A 15,047-nucleotide genomic window follows, 5' to 3' on the forward strand; every position below is an offset into this window, starting at 1 on the left:
CACCAGAAAAATGGTACTATACCTTACGTAGCTTCTACGTGTGTGTTGAGCTAGGCGACTGTCAACGAGACTAGCTAGCGAGTCTTCTGATATATCTTCGCATCTACCGAATCCAGAAATGCATATGGCATCGGCATGTCCTCTACCACCCTACTAGGAATTTTCGAACTCGCGGCGGGATCACACCGTGGAGGACAACAATACGTAGCATTATAGACCTTGATTGGTTGCTATGTTCTCCTCGTATTTGAGCAAAATCCACACCTAAAATGCTGAGCGTATGCAATATCTTTTTGTTCGGTCTACTTAACTGGAAGGCAGAGCTTTTTGCTATTTTCTTTCAAAAAAATGCATTTTTATCTAGTAGTTCGTACCTATTTAGCCTGCTTAAAGTAAGACGGTCTTTCGTTGCTCCCTCGACAGCTTGTTGCATGAGATAAAAAAAGATGAATAACCATCATCATTGTATTATTATGCGCCACTATTTTTATATTTTTAATTCATTCAAAAAGTCCAAATTACCCTTCAAGTATAATCAAAGTTTGGATAACCCTTAAATTATTTCTTAGTTTAGTTCACCCCTAAACTATATCATTTGGTTCAATTTACCCCTTACAACAATTTATCTTTTTTTTTCTCCATGCACAAGCGAAGTTTTAAGTTCAAATTTTGCAAAATGATAGCAGACATCATAAAAAACGTTAAAAACAACCATTAATTTTTTTATCATTATTTTATCATTAATAATAAAATGTATCCTTAGATACAAAATTATATAAAAACTAATGATGAAGCATTCATAAAATATTTTTTAATATAGGTTATGATGTCCACTACCACCCTGTAAAGTCTCAAATTAAAATTCAACTTGTGTATATGGAGAAATAAAAATAACAAATTGCATTACGGGATAAGTTGAACCAAATAGCATAATTTATGGTGTAAATTGAACCAAAATATAATTTAGGGGGTTATCTGAACTTTCGCTATACTTGGAGGGAGTAATTTTAACGTTTTCCTACTTAAAATACATTAATATCATTTATATATGTTTTAACCATGAGCTAACAACACTATTATTATGTGTTTTCTTACAGGTTTAAAATCTCTGGTTCGACAAATCCCTAAATTTTCCAAACCCTAACCCTAGCAAGGAAAAGCGGCGGGCATACCTTTGTGCTCCATTCATCGTTATCCTTTGTGGTGGTGCAGTGACTCGGTTGCCGTCGAGAACTATTGCCATGCGAAGTGGCAAGCGCATCATCGCTACCACTAGTGAGACCCCATCTAAAGCGTGCGCACCTGTACCTCGCAAAATTAAAGGGCGCCATTGAGGAACCGCTCGTCGGCGCCGCACACAAGCCAACAGTGCACAACTGCACATGAGATCCGTTGTTGAGGGAAATATCATCATCACCATGCTCCCCCACCATGGCACTGCTCTTGCATTGTCGCACTTGCTTGTGCGGCTGACATCATGGCCAACGGAGCTGGGTTTTGGAGGCTGCTTGTTTTCCGGCCACAACGAGCCACGCGAAAACTGTGGCGGCACTAAAACTGTGGCACTCATAATCGACGTTATATCTGCGGCGCAAAAATGAACTAGCGACTGCTGTAGCTGTTGCACCTATTTCACCAACCAAACACGCCAAAATTTGGCGTGGCAAACCGTGGCGGAGAACCAAATAACGTCCCCTTGATCCAGCTAGGGTGAATCTCGGCCATTGTCAAACCTCAGGCGAACGATCGGTGTTAAACAGATCGTACTATGCCGCATCAGTGGGTTAAGCCCGAGTGCCCGACACATTTTTAGTGGGCCGTGCTTGGGCTAGGCCTATAGCTGACCCATTTTACCCGGCGCCATAGTTGGCTGGCCATAGTGACGACAAATATGAATTGGGAAGGGAGTTGAGCAATAGTCGGCCCATATGGAGAGGCTGGCCCATTTCTAATGAAATTTCCTACTTGATTCTAACGAAATTTGCTGCTTGATTCACACGAACAAAATGCATGGCTGAACAAAGCAGATGTACCTAATGGGCACCGTTCCTACGTGAGTGAGTGACAGAGAGGGACGCATAGATGAGATGAAGGAGAAACAAAGGATTTCGAGAGGACAACAGGGACGACAAGCACCACGCTTCAAATAGCAGAACACATCGCCCTCTCTCCGCTTAGGGAAAACCAGGATTGTAAGAGCTAGAGGTGGATAATAAGCTGATTTAAAAAAGAGAGGAGCAAATCATATTCTGCTAAGATAACTCTAGTTTATAATACACTAATACGTCATGAGAATAAGTAGACTTCTTCCAATATAAGAATAGAGTTATATGATTATGTGCAACGTGACCAAGAATTATAATACCACCAATAACCCCAATATGGAAGCAAATTATTTCTTACTATATAGACCGGCTTAGTCGGGGAATTATCTCTTATTGGATGCGTACTATTAAGAATTGTTATCCATCACGGTAATAAGTATGCATGCTAACGCATATCACAATGACATTGAAAATAAAATTATTACAACCATTGGATTAATTAAGGATGCACAAAAATGTACTCCCTCCATCCCAAATTGTAGGTCATTTTAGCTTTTTTTAATATATATATATATAGTGTTTACACATAACTTATATATATATTTAGCTGCATAGTAAAAATTATAAATCTAGAAAAGTTAAAACGAACCACAGTTTAAAATGAAGAAAATACGTAACTTATTACAATCAGTAACCATCGGTAATACAGGAGAAGGAAACAGCATCCTGTATAGACCAAGGCGTAATGAACAGTTCGTGAGTTCCTCGAAGACACGGCTCGTAGTACTTTTTAGTTAGTTGGTAATTAAGCATTTTGGTATTGGTTTATTTTTAATCCTCCACAGATGCTATCTAATACTCTCTCCGTCCCAAATTATGAGTCGTTTTGGCTTTATTAGATTCATAGATTTTGTTATGCACTTAGATATACCCTATGTCTAGATGCATAATAATATCTATACATCTAGAAAAGTTAAAATAACCTATAATCTGGCAGCAAAACCGCCCTCTAACAAAGGCTTTAAATCTAGGAAATTCAAATACCATGTTTTTGAACGGTAGAACAAGCATGCAAATTTAACTTTTCACTTCCCATTTTCCAAATGCAACAGAGTACGGGAGACTTGGAGAAATACACAATCTCTACTCCTAAAAAAATCAAAGAGGAGAAAAAATTTCGTACGTCGTCTGCCCCTCCGCTCCGTTCACCCGTCCGCTGGCTCCCGCGTCCTCCGCGCAAACCGGTCCGCCCTCCGATGAACGCCCTTCGAAGCCCACCGCGCGCGCCGTCCGTTGCCCCTCCTCGCGCCCCACGCTTCATGCTCCGCCATCCGATGTTCCCCTCGCTCGCCTACTCCTCCTCCCTCGCCCAGCATCGCAACCGCCGATAGCAGTCCGCATCGCAGCCGCCGCCAGCAGTTCGCATCGCCTCGCCTAGCTCGGATTACAACACCGCTGCCGCCCACAAACCGTCGTCGTCTACTCCCTCGCCCTGCAACGCCGCAGCCGGCTCCCTCGGCCTGCTTCGCCACCGCCGCCAACTGCTCCGCGGCCGACCAGCGGATTGGCTTCGAGATCCTGGTCTTCAAGATTGGGAAGCGGAACCGGCGCCTCGACGCCGCAGCCGCCCGCGTTCTGCCAGACCGCGGCTCCCTCGGCCTGCTTCGCCACCGCCGCCGACTGCGCCGCGGCCTACCAGCGGCTTGGCTTCGAGATCCAGGTCTTCAAGATCGGGAAGCGGAACCGGCGCCTCGTCCCCGGTCTCTCCGAGTGCCGCCTCCTCGACCAAGCCCACAGCCGGCCTAGAAAAGTACCAGGTAGGTCTCCTTCCTTTCCGATTCATCCGATTCATTCCTTTAATTTGTCTTCTTCATTCAGTTCCAATTCCAAATTCATGTGATTTTGTTTATCTTTTCCCAGTCAAATCATTCTTTGATAGAAATTTTCCCAGTCAAATCATGTCAAGATATCTACGATGCAAGGTATGACATTATCAATGAGCACTCAGTTTTGTTAATAAAATTAATAATATATTTAACCATTAATTCTTTAAATTCATGTATCCCCTTGTTTGTTTAAGTTTTTAATTCACTTTTCCCTTGCCTGTTAGGTGGAGTGACTACTACAGATTATAGTCAAATTATTTTTTCTCCCATATGTTCTGATGCGTACGATTTGAAAGGTAACATCTTTTTATGCTCAAAAACTTTGTTTCACTGAAGTTATATAGTTTTGATCTCTGATTTTTGTGCTGCAGACCTATCCAAGCGGATACGCGCTGAACGGAAACAAATGGCAGTAACATGTTTGGGGAAGATGCATTTCACTTCTGTTTGGTCCAAGATCTCTCTAAAAGTTGCTTGCTCTGGACTGCAGAAGAAATGTTGCGGGTGATGATTTATTGATATGTACCCAATGCTTGTAGATCCAATGCCCTAAACATGTACTCCAAATCGGACCAGCTGTTTTAATCAAGCTGCACATACATCCTGAGACAGCATAACCCAAATAAGGCACTATGATCCCTAACCCGGCAAATCTAAATCTACATGTACTAATATTTCCCCCCCGAAACCTAGCCTGAATAGTAAGATTGGTTCCAGCAGAATCGCATCCCAAATCACTCGGGGTCGGGCAAGGCGGAGTTCCACCCTCAAGGGGTCGGGCGCATCCGACCCCGGGACCAAGGGTCGGGCGTATACTCGGAATTGGACTGCGGGTTGATATCATGAAATGTCAGGGGTTTTTTGAAAAATAGCCTCAGACTACTCCTGTTGGAGGTATGCCCTAGAGGCAATCATAGAGATGATGATATTCCATTTGTATCCATGATTTGTATATTGTGTTCATTGAATATCCATTAAAGGCTACTTGAATTGATTTGCAATTATGTGAATTGTATGTGAAACTCTTTACTTGTATGGTTATTCTAAAGTTGTCTCTAGTCGGAGTTCATGTGAGGACACACATGAATATTAGACTAGCACATGTATTAGTTGATGACTATGTTTCACAAGTCATGGACATGGAGATGTTGAACTAATAATGTGGACACATGTGGAGACATGTGTTAGGACTGACCCAACATGAGAAGTAGTTCTCTCTTTAAACAACATATACGCTTTGTCCTTAGACCTGAGATTGTCGCATGTATTCTAGATGTGGATCGACCTACTTAGGGGCTATCAAACGCTACGCCGTAACAGGGTAGTTATAAAGGTAGCTTTCGGGTTTGTCAAGAAGCATGCTATGAGACATGGTCAATCAAGATGGGATTTGCCCCTCTCTGATTGAGAGTGATATCTCTGGGCCCCTCGAGTGATCGGATTCGAAAATGCATGGCCATGCTACGTACGGTTAAGAGTTAACCTACAAAGGGATTCCGAATCACAGGATCGAGAAAGAGCGGTCGGCTTGAAGCTAGACCAAATATCGTGAGGCAAAGGGAATAGCATGTATATTATGTTATGATGGTTCGTCTGATATGATCTTCGTGTGCGTATAGGAGTTGGCACGTCTTGCTAGAGGCCGCTACCGACTATTGGGCCGAATAGGAGTACTCGGGCCATGTCTATACGTATCCGAACCCATAGGATCACACACTTAAGGGGCTGGAAGCCCAATTCGGATCTGATCCGAGTTGGATTAGGTTTAGGAGTACTAATGGGCCTCGGATCCAGAGGCCCATCAGGAACCTCTATAAATAGAGGGGTGGGGGCGCCCTAGGGTTTACACCTTTTGGCGAAACACACCTGCCGCGCCTCCCACGCCCTCGCCTGTTGCAACTCGCGGATCTAGCAGTCCGGCTTGCGACGCTTCCTCCCTGCACGTGTGGATACCTTGGAGGTGTTGCGCCTGCAGCACTTGGACGAGCCATCGACGAGCCGCCGACGAGCCACGACGAGCCGACGACGAGCCGCGGTACCGGAGGCGATCTTGCTGTGCACGTGGACGAGCTGCTGAGGAGCTGCTGGACGTGATCGACTACGTACGACTACGTTGATCGACTACGTACGACTACGTGATCGTCTTCACTGCATCAACGCATATCTACATCTTCCGCACCAGTAGTGCGTCGAGTGGTAATCCCGTGATCCTTATACGGCAGTTCATCCTGGTTATACGCGGTAGAAATTTTGATTTGCGCTAGTGTAGCCTGCCTCGTATCCCAACAACTCCAACGTTCCGCTCAGGGGTCGGACACTCCCGACCCCAGGACTCAGGGTCGGGCGAGGCGGAGCTTCACTCGGGGTCGGACGAGGCGGAGCTTCACTCGGGGTCGGACGAGGCGGAGTTCCACCCTCAAAGGGTCGGGCGCACCCGACCCCGGGACCAAGGGTCGGGCGAGGCGGAGTTCCACCCTCAAGGGGTCTGGCGCATCCGACCCCGGGACCAAGGGTCGGGCGTATACTCGGAATTGGACTGCGGGTTGATATCATGAAATGTCAGGGGTTTTTTGAAAAATAGCCTCGGACTACTCCAACGTTCCGCTCAGGGGTCGGACACTCCCGACCCTAGGACTCAGGGTCGGGCGAGGCGGAGCTTCACTCGAGGTCGGACGAGGCGGAGTTCCACCCTCAAGGGGTCGGGCGAGGCGGAGTTCCACCCTCAAGGGGTCGGGCGCATCCGTCAAGAGAGAAAATTTTGTGGGCATGTTGAAAGAAAGGAAAGTTTAAAAAATCAACTCCCTATATGCATGCGCGAGATTTTGTGGACAGTTTAAAAGAAAGGAAAGGTTAAAAAATCAGCTAGCTCCTTGCATGCATGCGCCAGATTTGTCAATATCCTTTTTTACAAATTTTGTGGGCATGTTAAAAGAAAGAAAAGATTAAAAAATCAGCTAGCTCCTTGCACATGCGCGAGATTTTGTGGACATGTTAAAAGAAAGGAAAGATTAAAAAATCAACTCCTTGCATGCATGCGCGAGATTTTGTGGGCATGTTAAAAGAAAGGAAAGATTAAAAAAATCAGCTAGCTACTTGCATGCATGCGCCAGATTTGCTAGGCCTGGTTGGAAAAAGAATTGTACTCCATCCTGGTTCCTTCCCTTCCTTTTTCTATCAGCCGCCATAACAAACTCGTTGCCGCCATCGCACATGCACACGCCCGAAGCAAACCCGTCGCTTGCCCCGTGCCGCCGTTGCCCGCCCTGCGCCTTCGCTGACCTCCTCGCTGGGTAATTGTTGACCATCGGTACGGACGCATGTAATTCTCCTGAAGCAGTAACTATGGAACAGTACACCGAAGTGATAAGCTCCTATATCATTATTCCTTCATCTCTCCTAACGAATAAGACTCACTGCAGTACAAATGTTCAACTTGCACTTATCCAGCTATGGGTTCCTCCTACATGTCGCTCTCGAGGAAGAGGGTAACCTTGCCTGCACCGCTGATATCCTTGCCTACACCGACAACGAACAGGTATGATACTCGTAATTTTCTGCAGCGGTACAGATTTCATCAGAATGATGACATCAATTTTTATCTCGTACGCTATGATGCACCCTTGCATTATATATGTATAAAATCTCGGAATTATAGGTGGGTTGAGTTTCGTGAGGTGGAGCTGGAACACATCTTCTGGAGATGGGATGTGAGCGCCATGGTTTTCTGGAAAGGAAACATACGAGAGTATAGAGGACAGGAGTATTTGCGCGTAATATTGGTTGATGAGCAGGTGCTTCAATCATCCGCCTACTTTTTTTTTTATATGCATGTGTAATTAGGCGGATGCATTGTGGTTTCACTGCAAACTACTGATGTATGTTGGCTACAATGTTTGTGCAGGGCACCAAGATGGAGGCAGTTGCGTGCGGCGACCATCATATGATGTTCAACAGTGTGCTCATTGAAGGTGAAACATATAACTTTTTGGGAGTGTATTTTACGCCAACTTATGTGGATCCCATTCCCAATATGTACCGTCTGTGTGAATACTACACTTTCGTCCTTTTACCGGATACTATAGTCAAGACTCCACAGAGGCCCATCTGGATTTTAGAGTGTCCTCGTGCCTTTAGGAAATTCGAGGATGTATACTGTCAGCCAGTAGATACTTTTGCAGGTGACTCATCAATTTATACACACTTTCACTTAACAAAATATGATGTCCTTGGTTTCACACTAAAATGCAAAGCATATATTTTTTTTGTTGTTGAAGATGTCATAGGCGTGGTTGTACATGCGTCTGAGATCCAAGATAGGGGTGACTTCCGGAGGCGGCCTAACAGGCACGTGGTAATCATGAATCAAAGGTATGTGTATTTATGTACATATGAAATTATCTGCCATGCCATGGGTCGATCGGAATTAATGTTGTTAATTGTAGGAAAAACTTCATCATAATCCACGTGAACGACCCACACCTTCAACGCCACATATGGGAGTGGCGCCGCGCGGCTTATCAATTCAAGACATTAGCTGCCCTCTATGTCAAGATATCTACGATGCAAGGTATGACATTATCAATGAGCACTCAGTTTTGTTAATAAAATTAACAATATATTTAACCATTAATTCTTTAAATTCATGTATCCCCTTGTCTGTTTAAGTTTTTAATTCACTTTTCCCTTGCCTGTTAGGTGGAGTGACTACTACAGATTATAGTCAAATTATTTTTTCTCCCATATGTTCTGATGCATACGATTTGAAAGGTAACATCTTTTTGTGCTCAAAAACTTCGTTTCACTGAAGTTATATAGTTTTGATCTCTGATTTTTGTGCTGCAGACCTATCCAAGCGGGTACGCGCTGAACGGAAACAAATTACAAAGACGGCACGTGCCCTTACATTAGATATCATCAACAAGTAGTAATGCTAGGATGCTCAGCAACTTTGTGTTGTGTTTCAAAGTTTGGATGTTCGCGACATACTGAATCATATTTTTCGAGGATTTTCCTTATATGAACTTTTTAGACAGTGACCATATAACATGTTTGGTGATTCAATGGCAGCTAAGTACTCAGCTTGATGTGTTTATTGTTACCATATAACAATTTCATGAATGCGTTAAGTACTCAGCTTGATGTGTTTCAACCCTCCATTGTGTATATAACATGTTTGGTGATTCAATGGCAGTAACATGTTTGGGGAAGATGCATTTCACTTCTGTTTGGTCCAAGATCTCTCTAAAAGTTGCTTGCTCTGGACTGCAGAAGAAATGTTGCGGGTGATGATTTATTGATATGTACTCCAATGCTTGTAGATCCAATGCCCTATACATGTACTCCAAATCGGACCAGCTATTTTAATCAAAGCTGCACGTACATCCTGAGACAGCATAACCCAAATAAGGCACTATGATCCCTAACCCGGCAAATCTAAATCTACATGTACTAATATTTTCCCCCCGAAACCTAGCCTGAATGGTAAGATTGGTTCCAGCAGAATCGCATCCCAAATCACTCGGGGTCGGGCAAGGCGGAGTTCCACCCTCAAGGGGTCGGGCGCATCCGACCCCGGGACCAAGGGTCGGGCGTATACTCGGAATTGGACTGCGGGTTGATATCATGAAATGTCAGGAGTTTTTTGAAAAATAGCCTCGGACTACTCCAACGTTCCGCTCAGGGGTCGGACACTCCCGACCCCAGGACTCAGGGTCGGGCGAGGCGGAGCTTCACTCGGGGTCGGACGAGGCGGAGTTCCACCCTCAAAGGGTCGGGCGCACCCGACCCCGGGACCAAGGGTCGGGCGAGGCAGAGTTCCACCCTCAAGGGGTCCGGCGCATCCGACCCCGGGACCAAGGGTCGGGCGTATACTCGGAATTGGACTGCGGGTTGATATCATGAAATGTCAGGGATTTTTTGAAAAATAGCCTCGGACTACTCCAACGTTCCGCTTAATTTTGTCACATAATGTAACTGTATGGGAAATTCAACGTATACTGAAAAACTGGATTACATCACATGACTATACATGACGTTTGGAACGTTTGGGACATGCTAATTAGTTCAATATTTATGTTTCTTCAAATATTTCTCTGTTTCCTGTGCACATCGAAAAAGTGAATAGATATGCTTTGTTGTACGTTCCTTTGTGATTTTTACAATATACGATAATCCCATCACACGAGAGCTTAACTTGGAGTAAGCACTTATCTTACGTACATGATGCTATAACGATGCGGCACAGCTTCTTCATCGATCTTCTGACGCACGAAGCGAATGCCTGGAGGACAAGACTACCGGGCATGATAAAACATTTTCTTTGGCGCATCGCAAGCAAAGAAATAGGATAGATAGGGGTGACATTTGGATGACCTGTATTCCTACTTGTTCCACATAATTATTGTCCTGTTGAATCCAATCTTATATGATATACTTATTTTATATTTATAGATATTTTATATTTTTATTATCCCGTTGAATCCAATATCTTACAATATAAAAATTTTGTTGCCCGTAGCAACGCACGGGCATGATCCTAGTTAACTAAAATGACTGGGGTAAACGGGTAAAGTGAAAAAGCAAAGCTCGTCGTGCGTCGCCTGGCGCTGGCGCGGGGCGCGCGTCCCGGCGTGGTGGCCTGCCGCCCGCCCTGCTTCCAATCTCCGTAGAGAAAGAGAAAGAACTGGATAGCGGCGAAGGAGGCGACGATGCAGTGGTACTTGGTGGCTGCTCTTCTCACCATCCTGACCAGCTCTCAGGCAAGCCCCCTAAACCCTCCCTGTTTCCCCCGTTTCCCCTTCTTGCTTCTCTGGCGATTTGATCGAGATAGCGGCCCAGATCTGTCTAGAACTAGGGTTTGTTGCGCAATACGGTTGCTGCGTGCATTTGTGTTTCTTGTTGAGGTGCGCAGTGAAATAAGGGGCGGAGATTCTCTCGATCTGCTATTGCATTCGCCATAACCTTCTTGGAGACAAACACGGTTCAGATGAATGTTCACTTGGACTCCTGGAATGGCTCGATTGACAGAAAGATGCAGTCCCTCCTCTAAGTTCCTCTCTTGTTTTCGTCGAAAGCTTGGTATCGGTTATGTTGCGACTTGCGAGGTACGGGGTGATGACTTTGGTGGAATGGAAAGTGACCTGGCTGTGAGTTCGTGTCGTGAACATCTTTATTTGAAGTGATGAATCATTTTTGATTGGGCAATCTGGAGCCTGATGAAGGATAACAGAATGACGTATTTTTTAAATAGGCCTGCAATGGAGTTGGTTATTGTTTGACTTAGTTACTTAATTCATCAATTTTCAGTGCTAACATTACCCTTTTTCCTGGTTGTGTGCAGGGTATATTGACTACTCTCTCCCAGAGCAATGGCAAGTACAAGTATGACTATGCAACCATCCCCTTCCTTGCAGAACTGTTAAAGGTACAAAGCTGCAGTTCTCTTCATTCTTAAGCTGTTGTACATAAGTTGTTTAATACCCTTATATCCATTAATTATTACTTATAAATGGTGAAAACATGCAGTGGACACTGGACAATGACCCATCAAATTTCTGTGCTAACATCACCATGTTATTGACACAGTTGTCTTTCTCAAGCTTCTTCCTTTGGAAGGAATGCCATTCTTCATCTCCACCAAGGATGACAAAGGAGTGGAGGAGTGTGCGACTATATCTTGTTCCTTCAGTAATATACCTCATCCACAACAATGTCCAGTTTGCAACCTTGACTTATGTTGATCCATCTACCTATCAGATAGTGGGAAACTTGAAAATTGTGACAACCGGGATTTTGTTTAGGTGTGCAACTTGTCTCTTCATAAAATGTCCATTCTTTTATGCTTCTTAACACCATTTGCATGATAGAATCAATATTTTATTTCCTAGTCTGCTCTGGACTTAGTCTTCAAGGCAGTCTGGTTGAAATTTGGAGATTTGAGGTGTGTTCGTGACTTTGAAAATAGTGGGTGCTTCAGAATAATTGAAGTGGAATCGAATTTAATTTTGTTTGTGATCTAGGCTTAAGCAGTTAGGTTACTTGACACTTGTACAACCAATTATCATCTTAATACATCCTGTAACTTTAAACAACATTTAACCCCTTATGACAATTTATGGAGTTCATCCCTCTGTTGTTTAACTTTTGGTCTTCAACATGAAAATTTTGACATAATATGTGGGTAGTCCAGTCCTTCCTGTGATCCTATCTTCCTAAACATCTATCTTAGTGTTCAGTTTTTTTTCAGGCGATAAATAATTAAACTGTTATCTGTATGTTACACTGTCTAAGCAGTGCATTGAAAATGGTTACACCTTTTCTTTTGGTTTACAGCTCATAGTAAGATTTTTCGCATGATGTTTGCGTGCATTTTTTGTTTAGCTTCCAGAGTTGTGCTTACTCATGTTTGTTTCTCCAAAAATATTTTAGACTTTAGATTTGTTGCCAGCAATACATAGAGTCTACATGCGTGAAAATGTATTATGTGTTATTGGTGGTGCTTTATCCTTCTTCCCCTTGATTGACTACTGCTCTTGCTTTTGTCTCTGTAAATCTTCTACGCTTGTCCTCAAAAGGAAGTTGTCAAATCTACAATGGATGGCAATTGTTTTGCTAGCTGTTGGTGCAACCACCAGCCAGGTTTGTTAAACTATGAAGATATCTCTGTTCTTTTTTCATCACACATTTTTTAATTTATATAAAATGTATTTAAGGATGACCCTACTTATATTGTTAAGTGGTGTTTCACTGTGATGTGTTAATCAACCACAGAAGTTTGCCTTGGGATGGTGGTGTGGTTGCTTCTAAACTCTTTCCTCTTAGTGAAATAAGTGCTCAGGCACATTCTCAAAAAAAAAAAGACCACGTAATCAGATAACATGTTGCTGACAATTTTTTTGGGGAGTTTTATCTACACGCAATATATATGCTTCCAGGCTTAATTTCTTTTGTATGCACAGTAATCTAATTTCAGAATTGTACCAAAATCACATAATTGCTAGATAAACTAAAACTTTTCGAAGTTTGTTAACTTTAGTTGACCTGAGGTATTCTTTTTTGTATATGAAATCAATAAACTAACAGCACAAATTGATTTTTGTCCGTGTCATTTTCTATGTTCATTTGAACTAAACATTACATGGATTAACTATGCTATGTAGCTTAGTTGTAGTTGAGTTTAGTTACTAAATTTGGGCTGAATTTAAATTTATTGTCTCTTGCAGGTGAAAGGATGTGGAGATGCACCATGTGATTCGCTTTTCTCAGCACCATTACAGGGTTACATGCTTGGGATACTTTCCGCTTGTCTTTCAGCTCTAGCTGGTGTCTACACAGAGTACTTGATGAAGAAGAACAGCGATAGTTTGTACTGGCAAAATGTACAATTATATACGTAGGTATCTATATCTTAAACTTGTCCATTGTCTGTAATTTCACATACCAAAAACCATTGCATTTGGTTCAAAAAAAGAAAAAAACACTGTGCAACTGTGAGTATTTCTTGACTATCCCCTGTGATCTTGAATAGCATGGTAAACACTACGTATTCATCCTATGTGCTGTCAGGTTTGGAGTTATATTCAACATGGGATGGTTAATTTATGGTGACTTCAAAACTGGATTTGAGTTGGGCCCCTGGTGGCAGCGCCTATTTAATGGTTATTCTATCACAACATGGATGGTTGTGTTCAATTTAGGGTCCACTGGTCTGCTAGTATCATGGTTGATGAAGTATTCAGACAATATAGTCAAGGTGAGGTTACATGAGTTCAGTTTTCTATTGGCGTGGATTATGATAGTCACTTTGGTTGATCCGCTTTTGGAGAATTTTGGTATTATGTAAACTACCTTTTGTAATCTAGATTGCAAACAAAGTATTATTGTGCCTTGAAGTGCAGATTAGTTATGCCTTAATTCTGTTTCCCAACCAAACTACAAGATTTTTATACTTTCTTTGCATCTGCTGCTTTTACAAGCGCAGCAACTGCAAAATGACCCTCCTTATCAGTGCAGCTAAAAAAATTGAACTTAATGTTTCTCCTAAAGCCTGTAAAGTGAAACTGTATTTTTTTTCTCTATGTCAATTTGCTATGTTGGCATTTGTTAAAACAATGTCTTACCTGACTGTTCTAGCTCTTTTGTTGCAAGAAGGTATGTAAATTGAACTATCAGTGTGTTGTGTCTAAAAGGAGCTATTGCTCTATTGAAAATTGCTCTTCCTGAACCTTTTTGTGAGTTGGTTTGGAAAATTTGATTTTGTTGAAGCTTGCCGCTGAACTTATTTGACCCTATCAATAGGCTGGTTGGTGAAAGTTGTTTGTTCTCTTTTTAAGTTTATATATGCATCGTTTTGTCTGCATATGAAGCTGAAAGTTTGTGTCATGGAACTCTGTTTTGACAGGTGTACTCAACTTCAATGGCCATGTTGTTGACAATGGTTATATCTATATATCTTTTCAGTGTGAAAGCAACAATTCAGGTGCTTGCTGTATTCCTAGTTCTGCTGTTGGATTAGGATTCTTGTTAGTTATTATTTTGTATTTTTTACTAACACATGCTTAACCCCTCTTTATGCAGCTTTTCTTAGGCATTATGGTCTGCATAATTTCTCTGCAGATGTATTTTATGCCTGTCCACATGCTTGTTGAATTGCCACAAACATTGCCTGTTACATCAAAGTAGGCTCATGGCACCGTTCACTAACCTATTGATCAGAGGCACTACTAGATAACTCACCTTCCATCCAACGTTTTTTCCCCGATTGTCTTTGGACCCGGGACTAAAGGGCCTTAGTCCTGGTCAAAAATCCACCACCGATGGTCACCAACGGGGGCTCTTTAGTCCTGGTTGGTAATATCAATCGGGACTAAAAAGCTCCCTTTAGTCTCGGTTGTAACGGTTAGTGGGATGAGGGGATGAGGAAGCTTTTTATCCTGGTTGAAAACATCAATCGGGATTAAATGCCTCTTCGGGGGCTTTTAATCTCTCCTCTCTCTTTCCACCTTATCTCCTCCTCTCCCCTCCTTATCTTCTCTCCTCTCCCCTTCGTTCCTTATCTCGCACAGGCCCAAGCGGAGCGGCACGCCGGGGCACGAGCAGCACGGGCTGACCTCCGGCG

General features: G+C 43.0%; 1 protein-coding gene across 4 annotated transcripts; it reads left to right on the top strand.

Moving 5' to 3' along the window:
- The first annotated feature begins 10,510 nt into the window (after nucleotides 1–10,510).
- LOC101777331 (CMP-sialic acid transporter 1) lies at nucleotides 10,511–14,676 on the top strand. Of its 4 annotated transcripts, none has more exons than XM_022827066.1 (8): nucleotides 10,511–10,689; nucleotides 11,271–11,354; nucleotides 11,456–11,730; nucleotides 12,490–12,568; nucleotides 13,153–13,322; nucleotides 13,496–13,682; nucleotides 14,331–14,408; nucleotides 14,507–14,676. In XM_022827066.1, the coding sequence occupies exons 1-8, from the start codon at nucleotides 10,639–10,641 to the stop codon at nucleotides 14,609–14,611; spliced, it is 1,029 nt and encodes a 342-aa protein (XP_022682801.1). In that variant the 5' UTR covers nucleotides 10,511–10,638; the 3' UTR covers nucleotides 14,612–14,676. The 4 variants fall into 4 exon arrangements, with proteins under 4 accessions (XP_022682801.1, XP_022682817.1, XP_022682829.1 ...); XM_022827082.1 differs by having other exon boundaries at nucleotides 12,505–12,568; XM_022827094.1 differs by having other exon boundaries at nucleotides 11,516–11,730.
- Nucleotides 14,677–15,047: the final 371 nt, after the last annotated feature.

The sequence above is a fragment of the Setaria italica genome, chromosome I (assembly GCF_000263155.2).
Source record: "Setaria italica strain Yugu1 chromosome I, Setaria_italica_v2.0, whole genome shotgun sequence".
In the NCBI taxonomy this organism is placed as follows: Eukaryota; Viridiplantae; Streptophyta; class Magnoliopsida; order Poales; family Poaceae; genus Setaria; species Setaria italica.